We start from the raw sequence: 14,417 nt of genomic DNA on the forward strand, positions 1-14,417 counted from the left end.
CCACAAAACATGCCCAGTTTTTATTGGTTGCAGAGATACAGCTGGTTACAGAAATAAGTTTTGGTTTTGCATGCCAGTACTCCAGCTGCTATGAGTTTATTTAACAATCGTCAGTATTTTTTAACCGTGATTTTGATCTGTCTGCCAATTCTGCTGTACCATTTAAGAATGCCATGTGTACGAGGGGCATTCAATAAGGAATGCACCACATTTTATTCCTCAGTCAATTTGTTTTGAAAAAATGTGTAATTTGTTGTGGACATGGGGAATATTCTCACTTCAGCTCCTTTAGTTTCGTGAAGTTCCGATAGGTGGCAGGGCTGTATGTAGCCTTCAAAATGGTGCCTGTAAAGGCAGTACATTCCAAGCAGACAAATTTCATGTGGAACCTGGTGGTGAACAAAAGTGCAATGAGTGGTTGGGCGAGGTGCCAGTCACAATTGCAACAAGGTCGCGCTGCAACTGCTGCGGTGTTAGAACATGTGGAGACTCTCATTTGAGGTGAGCAACAGACCACTGCCAAACAGCTAGCTGCTCAACTGGATACCTCTATTGGTAGTGCAGACACTCTCACCACCAGTTGGGGTGCTGAAAGGTATGTGCTTTCTGGGTTTCCTCGCCACCTATCAAAAGACTGTAAAGAGTCCTGAGCAACCGCCTATGTGGAATTGCTTGCACGTTATGAGGCTGATCGTTACAGTGTTTTTGTCGAACATCGTCACTGGTGATGAAACGTAGCTTTATCACTTCGAACCAGAGACAAAATGGCAATTTGTGGAGTGATGCCATACCATCTCTCCTCTGCAGAAAAAGTTCTAATCCTTAACCTCAGCCAGCAAAATAATGGCAATGATCTTGTGGGACTCTGAACAGGTTATTCTGTTTGGTGTCCTCCCTCAGTGTGCACAGTCAGCTCTGAAGTGTATTGTGCTACCTCAGAAAATTTTCACAAAAATGCGAACAAACTTATGATTGTCAATAACGCCACGTCTCACAAAAATCTGCGCACCTGAGAGGAGCTCAGAAAACTTCATTGGATCGTCCTTCCTAATCTACCCTACAGCCAGGATCTCACACACTTCCACGTGTTCAGCCCAATTGAGGATGCACTTTGCAGGAAGCAGTACATGGATGATGGAAAGGTTACTGCTGCAGCAAGACATTGGCTCTGATGTCGACAATTAGAATGGTACCGTGTGGGCACGTGGATCGTCCCAGCAAGGTGGCGTAAGGCTGTTGTGTTGAACAGAGATTATGTTGAAAAATATGGTTTTGTAGCCATAAGAGTGGTGAATAATGTGGTGTATTGGAATCCTGTTTAAAACCGACCAGCTTTCAGGAAAAAAGTGGTGCATTACTTATTGAACACCCTTCATATTTATAAATGTCGAACACGCTGATACAAAATTTGGATGCAGGTATTGTAATGAAAACTGCTGCTGCTTGTAGAGATTTTGGTGAACAATTTCCTAATCTCAGAGTATCAAATTCAAGACAGTTTACTTGTGTTTTATCTAAACCGTGTGTCATATGTCACGTGAACATGCAAGTGAAAAGTGTGTTATCAAATAGAAGACATTATTCTGTTGGTAGAACTTCTTGGTCCTTCAACAGGGGCACACAGATTTTCTACATGTATGTGTTCCACGTACAAAAATAAGGTGGACATTATGTATGTATGTGTCACGACCACACCTATCATTTATAGGTTATTGGACACCTTCGAGATGAAGATAAAGGTAGACAATTGAAATTTTGTTGTCGGATAGTTAGAAATTGCTGAGAAATCCATTAATACTTTTTACCGAAGAAGCCACTTTTACTTGTCTTGGTATTGATGATACTCGAACCCCACAGTTGTGGTTTGAACAGAACCCACATGCCTTTGCGGAGACAATTTCAATAATGCTTCTCTGTAAATGTGTGTTGTGGTATGAATGACAATAAGTTGATTGCTTCAACAAAGATAATCATTTTGTGAAAATATCATGATTTTGGATTGATAAAAAAAGGTGCTCAGTAAGCGGCAGTACAAATATAAACGTAATAAAGTTCATAAGCTTTTGGAGCTGGTGGCTTCTTCTCCTGGTAGAATGGTTGGAGGGTAAAGAAGAGCAGTGAAAGAAAGGGGTTGACTAGGTTTGGGAAAAGGGGCAGAGTTTGGAAAAATCACCCAGGACTTCAGGTCAGTGGAGACTTTTGAGACTGAATGAGAAGGAGAAACCAGTTGTTTTACCACGTTATCTTACAGGATCCTGTTACCCAGATTTTTTTGAAAGTGAGCTTCCAGTATTATTGATATACATTCCTTGGGCTACAAGATCTCTCTGTTCTTTCAGAATCATGAGGCCCCTGCATGTTCTACTCATCAGGTAGCAACTCCGTGTAAACATTACATTCCCTGGAAGATGGACAGGCAATAATGATCACTTTTCTTCACCACCTTACCCATTTACATTTTTGCCAGTAGCGGTGGTTGAAAGGCAAAGTCTACAAACAAAAGGTAAATGCAAGAGACAAATTGATTGAATGGATTATGAAAAGTGCTAACTTCATAAAAGAACAACAAGAGAATTTGAAGGTACATTTGTCTATATTACCACCTCCTAAATTATGTACTGTTTCTTATGAACATCCAGTATTTACTTTTTTTAATTACTTAACCTTTAACTATTATGCATCATCTGTCAGACCTCTTTGATTTTTTATTTCATATTTCCCACACCCCTGAAGACTAAAGTGGACTCTTCTCTGTACCCCTGTTGGATAGCAAGATACACGTGCCAAAACTCTTGCATTGTTGCTGCATTTTGTTTCTTATTTTTGTACCTTGAGATGTCTCACAGATGTACACAGTGCCCATCTATTGTATTTATGTTGAGTATGATAATGAATACAGACTGAAGCTATGAATTAAAATTTGTTCCAAGGCTGGGATTCAAGTCAAAATCTCCTGCTTATGAGGCAGATACTCTAGCCACTAGGCCACCTAGGTACTGTGGCTAACACAGATGCACAGATTACCGTAATTGTCTCACACCTTAATACAAACTCCCATTCACAATTAGCCTGTCTTTATGTTTATTCCCTTCTTAACTCGTATCAGTATTGCAGAGGCTCTCTGACATTGGAATAGCACCTTAGCATTGAACAAAGTGGGGACAATCCTGCCTGTACCTCAGGCATGGGTGATATATTAATCAGATGAAACTATATGTTCCAGATACACATTAAATCTCAACTTTGTCTATGATAATGAATATATCTCTGAAAAGTACAGTCTCATCTGCTTAATATATCACCTACACCTGAGGTACAACCAGGGTATCCCCATTTCATTCAATGCTAAGGTGCTATTCCAATGTTGGAGAGCTCTTGAAATACTGATACAAGTTAAGAAAGGGAACACCGAGCGAGGTGGCGCAGTGGTTAGCACACTGGACTCGCATTCGGGAGGACGACGGTTCAATCCCGCGTCCGGCCATCCTGATTTAGGTTTTTCGTGATTTCCCTAGATCACTTCAGGCAAATGCCGGGATGGTTCCTTCGAAAGGGCACGGCCGATTTCCTTCCCCATCCTTCCCTAATCCGAGCTTGTGCTCCGTCTCTAATGACCTCGTTGTCGACGGGACGTTAAACACTAATCTCCTCCTCCTAAGAAAGGGAACGAACATCAAGATGGTCCGAAGCATGAACTGGAGTTTGTATTATTGAGGGAGACATACTAGGGTAACCCGTGCAGCGTTTTAGTCGGAGTGCCAGGGTGGTGCAGTGGTTAGAGCAGGGTTCAAAACCCAGCTGTGGTACAAATTTTAATTTGTTGCTTCAGCCTGTACTCATTGTCACAGATAAAGTTGAGACTTAATATGTCTCGGGAACATATAATTTTTTGTTGAATATTCCTCCATGGTGGGGAAAATAGGACCTTGTAAACAGTGTGTTTTACATGAGACAGCTGTGGATATTCAAGAAGGATTAATGAATTCTCAGATGAAGACTTTTATGAAAGTGACAATGACCCTGATTTCAAGATATTTAATGATTGAGACACTAATTCAGGAGAGGAAACAGTAAATGAAGAAGATGTACAGCTGGCGACAATGGAAAAATCAAAAGCTTACAATTAACATAAGAACAAGATAACACATCGCCTGTACTCAACTGATGACAAAAAGCTGAGGAGAAAACCCTGCTATTTTAGAGCTGTTAGCCTCCAACACAGGAAGAATTGCATTTTCCCTCCATCATTTGCAGAGGAGTACAAGATATCACTGTTAACAGTATGGTGTTCTGATTTGTTTGGAGTTTCCAAGGAATGTCATCAGGATGTGCATGCAGGCTGAAAGTGATGAAAATAAGATGCAAGGCATCATAACAATACGTAATTACTTTCTATTTATCTTTTACAATTAACATGTGGCGAAGTTTCTCCCTTTGTAGAAATATGGAGTGCAATAGTTGCTCTACGTTGAACTGATGAGTAGTCAACTCATGCCGATTTTGTTGTGTTTTATATCCTGGGTGTTTTAAAAAATTAAAATTTTCGTATAGTCCACTTACAAGAAATGTAATGAATGACAAGGAATCATGAGAGAAACATTCCACGTGGGAAAACTATATCTAAGCGCTGGCAGATCGATAGACACACAAACAAACACAAACATACACACAAAATTCAAGCTTTCGCAACCAATGGTTGCTTCGTCAGGAAAGAAGGAAGGAGAGGGAAAGGCGGTTTTAAGGGAGAGGGTAAGGAGTCATTCCAATCCTGGGAGCAGAAAGACTAACCTTAGGGGGAAAAAAGCACAGGTATACACTCGCGCGCGCACGCACACACACACACACACACACACACACACACATCCATCCGCACATACACAGACACAAGCTTTCCTGACGAAGCAACCGTTGGTTACGAAAGCTTGAATTTTGTGTGTACATTTGTGTTTCTATCAACCTGCCAGCGCTTTCGTTTGGTAAGCCACATCATCTTTGTTTTTAGATATATATAATCACCTAATCAGTGGTTTTGTATATAAAATATAAAAATGTGGTCTGAGGGACCCCTCCATAATAACTGTATACGTTTCAACGTCCGTAGTACTTAAGGGTTAAATCCATCATTTTTGTGTGTCAGCCGTTTTCATTTTGCAGTGATGTGTAACCATGTGGAGTGATGGTCTTTTGCACTTTTATTGTTTTTATCACTATTCGCTACAGGACTGTGGACATATTTTATCTCAGGCCTCAAAGCCAAGGTTTATTTTAACGCATGCCAGCTCCAGTGTAGGCATGTTGGAAAACAGATTTGGACAGTCAGAATGCTTAGAAAATTATTGTGCTAGGAGATAGATGTGATACTTGATTACCTCAATGTTGTGACTCTGTCCGTGCAAATTGTATTTCAGGTGTCCCAATAGAAAGTAATTGCAGGACGGGCCAGTATGGTGACCGAATCCTTCAACATTGTAACTACCCCTGAGGATAAAATGACAGGTAATTCAGTAGCCGGGAATACGCTGAATTTCTTTCACAATTTGTCATTGGAATGCTATCACCTTTCAAGAACAACCTCAGAATGTTGACCCAATTACTCCAATAGTGTTAAATGTGTGCAGCAGTGTAGAGAAGCACCAGAGCATCATGACAGTGGCTCACTAGTTCCTGTAGCTGTACTGCAAACTCCTGGTACTTTTATAAGTCTCCGTAGCTTCGCAGCGTAATAATCGTATCTGTAGATCGTATGCAGTTACCCTTAGCTGTTCAGTAACATGCAGGTTTCATGGGCTTGTGTTTTACTTAACTCCAGAGTAAGTATAAATGCCTAATGCTGATAAATTAGTGCTTTCATTTCTGGGCAGTTAAAATGAATTATCTTAATTGTATTGCTATGGGTGTACGTGAATGTACTTGTTCTAAGGAAGAGATATATAGCCAAGTAACTTAACATCATCTGTTGTTTGTTTAAGAAAGTGAACATAATATAAACAAAAAATGTGTTTTAATAAGAGCAGTCTTGTCTGAGCAGTCCTAATCAGAGATCTTTATTTTCTATTGACCATTTTAGTGCTTGTGATCTTCATTCTCAAGACTGGTTTGGTGTACAGCTTTTCACACTGTTCTACAAGGGTGGTTTTGAAGAATTCTTGGAGTGGAATAGAAAGGCATGACTTACCTCAGTGAAACAGTATTAGGAAAAGGGTGGATTGCTACTCACCATAAGGGTGACCTATTGAGTTGCAGAGAGGCACAACGAAAAGACTGTTATGCATTATAGCTAAAGCCTTCTTTGGCAAATAACACACACACACACACACACACACACACACACACACACACACATCCAAACACAGGTGACTGCTACCACCAGCAGCTCCACCTGTTGTGGTAATGTGTGCTTGCTTGTGTGAATGCTGAAGAAGGCATTGGACAAAAGCTATAATGTGTAACAGTCTTTTCACTGTGCCTGTCTGCAACTCAATGGGTCATCTTTACGGTGAGTACCAATCTGTCCTTTTCCTAATATTGTTGATTTTCCACCCTGGAGGTTCCACTGTTTGACTTTACCTCAGTGAAACGCTCTTATTTTTCAATTTAATTTCCATGTACATTAATGCACTTAGTACAGCAATGTTCCAATGCCTTAATGCCACCTCGAAAATTAGATACCTCCAGACTTGCAACGTACCTATCAACTTCAGCAGTCAGTCCTTTACCTGAAGAGAACCTCCATCCACCAAGGAAAATTTTGAGGTCAGGCAAGAGATGAAAGTCTGATGCAGCCAAACTAGTTGACTAAGGTGGATGTGGCAACATTTTGTATCTTAGTTCACGTACCTGTATTTTTGCCATGGCAATGTTTGTTTGAGGCAGTGTGTTGACTTGATGAAATGTGGCTTTCTTCTGTTGCAAACCAGAGCTTTTTCACCTGTCTTTCGCTGTACTGATTCAGGAGGTTAGTGTAGTATTGTTCTATTATTGGTTGACTGGTGGAAAGAAAATCTGTCATCAGAATCCCTTTTGCACCCCAGAAACCAGACGCCATGACCTTTCTGACTGACTATTGCTTTTGCTTTCTTTTGTGGTGGTGAAGCAATGTGTTTCACTGCCTTGACAGTTGTTTTGTCTGAGAGGTGTTACAGTGGACCCAGGTTGCATCTGCAGTCGTAAACCACTGCAAAAAAATCTTTTGTTTACTCTGAAAATCGGTCAGACGTTGTTCGACATTTCCAGTCTCATGTGTTTCTGATCCTGAGATAAGGTCCCATCTAGCAGATAATTTTCTCATATCTAATTCCACTGTATAAATGTGGTATACCCATTCAGATGGCATCCCTACAGTGATAGCAATTTCTTGCATTATCAGTTGGCAATCTTCTGTGACCATTTTATGCACTTTTGCAGTAATTTCTAGAATAGTGGCACATCTTGACTGACCACTACATGGATCATCATCAAAGTTGTGACCAGATTTAAACTTGTTTGTCCACTTAGCAATAGTTGAATATCAACTAGTAGAGCCCTCCAGCATGTTATGAAAATTGGCATGAATTTCCTTTGCTTTCATACCTTTCTTTAAAACGTAGCCCCTACTTAATCACAAAAATGAGCACTATGGGACTTAACATCTTAGAACTACTTGAACATAACTAACCTAAGGATAGCACACAACACCCAGTCACCACTTAATCACAGCTGGACTCTCTTACCATTTCATCATAAACCACCAGATGGGAACAACAACAACAGAGATACATCCTGCAGCACATATCTATATTCACAGAGCTGATACATAAAAGATGTGAGAATTTCATTGGGTTAGCACTGACGTCTAGTGGTGATTCCACAAACTTTTTAAATTGCTGTCATGTCCTCTGCAAGTCTGTCCATCTCTGCACTCTGATCCACTTCAGCATACATATAGTACTCAAGCAACATTGTGTAGAGTTCACCCTGCTCTACACTTCCCTCCACTATCAAATTGACTGTTTCTTGATGCTCAAGGCGTATCCTCTCAGTCGAACTCTACTTATAGTCAAGTTGTCTCACAAAAACTTTTCTCCCCAATTTGATTCAGTGTCTCTTCATTACTTACTTGATGTTCCCACCTAATATTCAGCATTCTTCTGTAGCACCACATTTTAGAAGTTTACTTCTCTCCTCCCTTCTTTTTATTGTTCATATCCGACTTGTATATAACTTTTTAATACTTCAATTTGTGTTTCACAAGTGGCTGCTCCAGATTCGCACTGGTAGCACTAAAGATCTATGCCCATATGACTTGCTTATAATATGTAGTAATATACACAAACCTTCCTTGTGAAGTAGTATCCCTACTGTAGTTCCGGAGATTAGCCATAAAATGCAGACAAAAATATGCTGCAGGGGGCTTTAATTTAGAATATGTATAGATGTTAACATATTTGCCGTTTGGACTCTATCCTGCTGTCTTCAATTTTTCTAGCTGTACAAAAAGCAAAACTCATTTTCTAGTTTCAGTATCCCGTTTCCTGATCTAGCTGCCTCAGTGTCACACTATTTAATTCTGTTACACTCATTTTGCTTTTGTCAATGTTCATGCCAAAGAAACAGGTACACGTGTCTAATATCGTGTAGGGCCCCCGTGAGCATGCAGAAGTGTAATAACAGGACATGGCATGAACTCAACTAATGTATGAATCCTACAGGGCTGTCCATAAATCCTTAAAAGTACGTGGGGGTGGATATCTCTTCCGAACAGCACGTTGCGAGGCATCCAAGATATACTCAATAATGTTCGTTTTTGGGAAGTTTGGTGGCCAATAGAAGTGTTTAAATACAGAAGGGTGTTGCGGAGCCACTCTGTAGCAATTCTGGACATGTGGAGTGTCGCACTGTCCTGCTGAAATTGTCAAAGTCCGTCGGAACGCACAATGGACATGAATGGATGCAGGTGATTAGACAGGATGCCTAAATACGTGTCACCTGTCAGTCATATCTAGATGTATCAGGGGTCCCATATCTGTCCAGTTGCACACACACTACACCATTATAGAGCTTCCACCAGGTTGAACTGTCCCATGCTCACATGCAGGGTCCGTAGATTCATGAGTTTGTCTCCATACGAGTACACATCCATCTGCTTGATACAGTTTGAAATGACTTGTCTGACTAGACAACATGTTTCCATTCATAAACAATTCAACGTCGGTGTTGCCAGGCCCAGGCGAGGCATAAAGCTTTGTGTCGTGCTGTCATCAAGGGTACCCGAGCATGCCTTCAGCTCCGAAAGCCCATATCGATGATGTTTTGTTGAATGGTCTGCGCGCTGACACTTGTTGATGGCCAAGCATTGAAATCTACAGCAGTTTGCAGAAGGGTTGCACTTCTGTCATGTTTAACGTTTCTCTTCAGTTGTTGTTAGGCTCGTTCTTGCAAGATCGTTTTACCGGATTCCTGATATTCTCGGTACACTTGCGAAATGATCCTATAGGAAAATCCCCAGTCCATCAGTATTTCAAAGATGCTGTGTCCCATCACTCGTGCGCCGACTATAACACCATGTTCAAACACTCTTCAATCTTGATAATTGCCATTGTAGTAGCAGTAACTGATCTAACAACTGCACCAGACACTTGTTGTCTTATATAGGCGTTGCAGCGCTGTATTCTGCCTGTTTGCATATCTGTCTATTTGAATAAGCATGCCTATACCAGTTTCTTTGTCACTTCAGTATATAACTACTTTTTGAGAACTGTTCTGTTAAGTTCAGTTTCTCTTCAAAGTCCTTCGTCATTTTTATGACCATCTCCCTTAATTTTAATTCTCCTTTCGTCTTATTGTATTGAAGTACACTTCAGTATTGGTACATTTATCATTGTGAAACATCCTGATAGCGAATGTCACCACCATGCAATTGCTTGTACAAATTTGTAATGGTTTTTAGTTTAATAGATTTAATAGTCTGAGCAGTGATGGTAATTTGTCGGAGATTATGATGGGGTTTACTTTGTGACTGAGGAGTTCAGTCCTTGTTGACATGTGTCCCAATACAATCATGTCATAACATAAATTACAATTATGTCATACCATAAATGTAATTGTAGAAGTCCAAAGTCTGTCGTGAAGATAAATATTGTTCACAATGTTTTTTTAAACTTCACTTGAACCACAATACTTGACAACTTTTATGCAGATGCAACTAACATGTTCAGTTGCGTTTGAAGTATAAAGCCAAACACTTTACCAATAGAATATAGATAGTCCTTGACAGTCATAACAGAAGCTTACTTAGATGTTTTGGTCACTTGAGGAAATTATAAAATTAAAAGAAAACTGAATGGTTGGCAAATATTTCTCAGCTCCTTTCATGAAATGAGCAAGCAAAGAATGACTTTTCAGGAAGTGAAATAGTGATTGTAAGGCCCCTACCCACTCTTAATATTATAGTTTGTTAATAATTAGGCATTGTGTTGGTTGGAAGGCAGAGGATCACATCTGTAATTGCATTTCTACATCTACATCTACATCCGTACTCCGCAAACCACCTGACGGTGTGTGGCGGAGGGTACCCTGAGTACCTCTATCGGTTCTCCCTTCTATTCCAGTCTCGTATTGTACGTGGAAAGAAGGATTGTCGGTATGCTTCTGTGTGGGCTCTAATCTCTCTGATTTTATCCTCATGGTCTCTTCGCGAGATATACGTAGGAGGGAGCAATATACTGCTTGACTCTTCGGTGAAGGTATGTTCTCGAAACTTCAACAAAAGCCCGTACCGAGCTACTGAGCGTCTCTCCTGCAGAGTCTTCCACTGGAGTTTATCTATCATCTCCGTAACGCTTTCGCAATTACTAAATGATCCTGTAACGAAGCGCGCTGCTCTCCGTTGGATCTTCTCTATCTCTTCTATCAACCCTACCTGGTGCGGATCCCACACTGCTGAGCAGTATTCAAGCATTGGGCGAACAAGCGTACTGTAACCTACTTCCTTTGTTGTCGGATTGCATTTCCTTAGGATTCTTCCAATGAATCTCAGTCTGGCATCTGCTTTACCGACGATCAACTTTATATGATCATTCCATTTTAAATCACTCCTAATGCGTACTCCCAGATAATTTATGGAATTAACTGCTTCCAGTTGCTGACCTGCTATTTTGTAGCTAAATGATAAGGGACCTATCTTTCTATGTATTCGCATCACATTACACTTTGCTACATTGAGATTCAATTGCCATTCCGTGCACCATGCGTCAATTCGCTGCAGATCCTCCTGCATTTCAGTACAATTTTCCATTGTTGCAACCTCTCGATACACCACAGCATCATCTGCAAAAAGCCTCAGTGAACTTCCGATGTCATCCACCAGGTCATTTATGTATATTGTGAATAGCAACGGTCCTATGACACTCCCCTGCGGCACACCTGAAATCACTCTTACTTCGGAAGACTTCTCTCCATTGAGAATGACATGCTGCGTTCTGTTATCTAGGAACTCCTCAATCCAATCACAAAATTGATCTGATAGTCCGTATGCTCTTACTTTGTTCATTAAACGACTGTGGGGAACTGTGTCAAACGCCTTGCGGAAGTCAAGAAACACGGCATCTACCTGTGAACCCGTGTCTAAGGCCCTCTGAGTCTCGTGGACGAATAGCGCGAGCTGGGTTTCACACGATCGTCTTTTTCGAAACCCATGCTGATTCCTACAGAGTAGATTTCTAGTCTCCAGAAAAGACATTATACTCGAACATAATACGTGTTCCAAAATTCTACAACTGATCGACGTTAGAGATATAGGTCTATAGTTCTGCACATCTGTTCGACGTCCCTTCTTGAGAACGGGGATGACCTGTGCCCTTTTCCAATCCTTTGGAACGCTTCGCTCTTCTAGAGACCTACGGTACACCGCTGCAAGAAGGGGGGCAAGTTCCTTCGCGTACTCTGTGTAAAATCGAACTGGTATCCCATCAGGACCAGCGGCCTTTCCTCTTTTGAGCGATTTTAATTGTTTCTCTATCCCTCTGTCGTCTACTTCGATATCTACCATTTTGTCAACTGTGCGACAATCTAGAGAAGGAAGCACAGTGCAGTCTTCCTCTGTGAAACAGCTTTGGAAGAAGACATTTAGTAATTCGGCCTTTAGTCTGTCATCCTCTGTTTCAGTACCATTTTGGTCACAGAGTGTCTGGACATTTTGTTTTGATCCACCTACCGCTTTGACATAGGACCAAAATTTCTTAGGATTTTCTGCCAAGTCAGTACATAGAACGTTACTTTCGAATTCATTGAAAGCCTCTCGCATAGCCCTCCTCACACTACATTTCGCTTCGCGTAATTTTTGTTTGTCTGCAAGGCTTTGGCTATGTTTATGTTTTCTGTGAAGTTCCCTTTGCTTCCGCAGCAGTTTTCTAACTCGGTTGTTGTACCACGGTGGCTCTTTTCCATCTCTTACGATCTTGCTTGGCACATACTCATCTAATGCATATTGTACCATGGTTTTGAACTTTGTCCACTGATCCTCAACACTATCTGCACTTGAGACAAAACTTTTGTGTTGAGCCGTCAGGTACTCTGTAATCTGCTTTTTGTCACTTTTGCTAAACAGAAAAATCTTCCTACCTTTTTTAATATTTCTATTTACGGCTGAAATCATCGACGCAGTAACCGCTTTATGATCGCTGATTCCCTGTTCTGCATTAACTGATTCAAATAGTTCGGGTCTGTTTGTCACCAGAAGGTCTAATATATTATCGCCACGAGTCGGTTTTCTGTTTAACTGCTCAAGGTAGTTTTCAGATAAAGCACTTAAAAATATGTCACTGGATTCTTTGTCCCTGCCACCCGTTATGAACGTTTGAGTCTCCCAGTCTATATCCGGCAAATTAAAATCTCCACCCAGAACTATAACATGGTGGGGAAATCTACTCGAAATATTCTCCAAATTATTCTTCAGGTGCTGAGCCACAACAGCTGCTGAGCCCGGGGGCCTATAGAGACATCCAATTACCATGTCTGAGCCTGCTTTAACCGTGACCTTCACCCAAATCATTTCACAATTCGAATCTCCGTCAATTTCCTTCGATACTATTGCACTTCTTATCGCTATAAACACGCCTCCCCCTTCACTGTCCAGCCTATCTCTGCGGTATACATTCCAATCAGAGTTTAGGATTTCATTACTGTTTACGTCTGGTTTCAGCCAACTTTCTGTTCCTAGTACTATATGGGCGTTGTGACCGTTTATTAATGAGAGCAGTTCTGGGACCTTTCTATAGACGCTTCTGCAGTTTACTATTAGCACATTAATATTGTTATTCCTTGTTGCATTTTGCCTACTCCTGCCTTGCCGCGTCTCAGGAGGCGTCTTGTCGGGCCTAGGGAGGGAATTCTCTAACCTAAAAAAACCCCATGTGCACTCCACACATACTCCGCTACCCTCGTAGCCGCTTCCGGCGTGTAGTGCACGCCTGACCTATTCAGGGGGACCCTACATTTCTCCACCCGATAGCGGAGGTCGAGAAATTTGCACCCCAGCTCTCCGCAGAATCGTCTGAGCCTCTGGTTTAAGCCTTCCACTCGGCTCCAAACCAGAGGACCGCGATCGGTTCTCGGAACGATACTACAAATAGTTAGCTCTGATTCCACCCCGCGAGCGATGCTTTCCACCTTCACCAACTCCGCCAACCGCCTGTACGAACTGAGGATGACCTCTGAACCCAGACGGCAAGAGTCATTGGTGCCGACATGAGCAACAATTTGCAGTCGGGTGCACCCAGTGCTCTCTATCGCCGCCGGTAGGGCCTCCTCCACATCTCGGATGAGACCCCCCGGCAAGCAGACAGAGTGAACACTGGCCTTCTTCCCCGACCTTTCCGCTATTTCCCTAAGGGGCTCCATCACCCGCCTAACGTTGGAGCTCCCAATAACTAATAAACCCCTCCCCCCGTGTGCCTGCTCGGACCTTGCTGAAGGAGCAGCCACATGTCCACTCACAGGCAGAGCGGGCGATGCCACACGGCCAGCCTCCACATTGACCCTCCGCCTCGTGCGCCGCGAACGCCGCTGAACCCGCCACTCCCCTTGGGGAGAGGGTGGCCCAACTGCGCCCGGTACCCGCGAAGATGTCTCGACAGCAGGGACAGTGGGTGAAGCATCTAACACCTGGGGTGCACCATGCGACGCACCAGACTCCCCACTGCCGCTACACTCCGAGGCAGCAGCCTGAAGACGGCTGACCGCGGCCATCAACACGCTCAGCTGTTCGCGAAGAGTGGCCAGCTCCTCCTGCGTCCGTACACAGCAGCCACACATCCTATCCATCCTAAGAAATCAATTTACTATAGAGTGTTAATCAGCTTTTAACTAGACTGCTAATTCACTAATTGTTGTTAACATTGACCATGTGCCTTAACAGGTAAAAATTCCATTGCGTTTCTTGT

General features: G+C 42.1%; 1 protein-coding gene across 8 annotated transcripts in view; it reads left to right on the forward strand.

The window, feature by feature from the left end:
* Positions 1 to 14,417, forward strand: part of LOC126293263 (cullin-2-like) — a 119,337-nt gene that overhangs the window by 85,783 nt on the left and 19,137 nt on the right. Inside the window, exon 11 of one of the 8 annotated variants that reach the window (XM_049986385.1) lies at positions 5,409 to 5,494. The exons of the other annotated variants lie outside the window; for them this stretch is intronic. Coding sequence (XP_049842342.1) covers positions 5,409 to 5,420 — 12 coding nt within the window. The 3' untranslated portion in view covers positions 5,421 to 5,494. Of the gene's footprint in view, positions 1 to 5,408; positions 5,495 to 14,417 lie in introns of those variants that run through there. 8 annotated transcript variants of the gene reach the window in all.

The sequence above is a fragment of the Schistocerca gregaria genome, chromosome 10 (genome assembly GCF_023897955.1).
Source record: "Schistocerca gregaria isolate iqSchGreg1 chromosome 10, iqSchGreg1.2, whole genome shotgun sequence".
Classification (NCBI taxonomy): domain Eukaryota; kingdom Metazoa; phylum Arthropoda; class Insecta; order Orthoptera; family Acrididae; genus Schistocerca; species Schistocerca gregaria.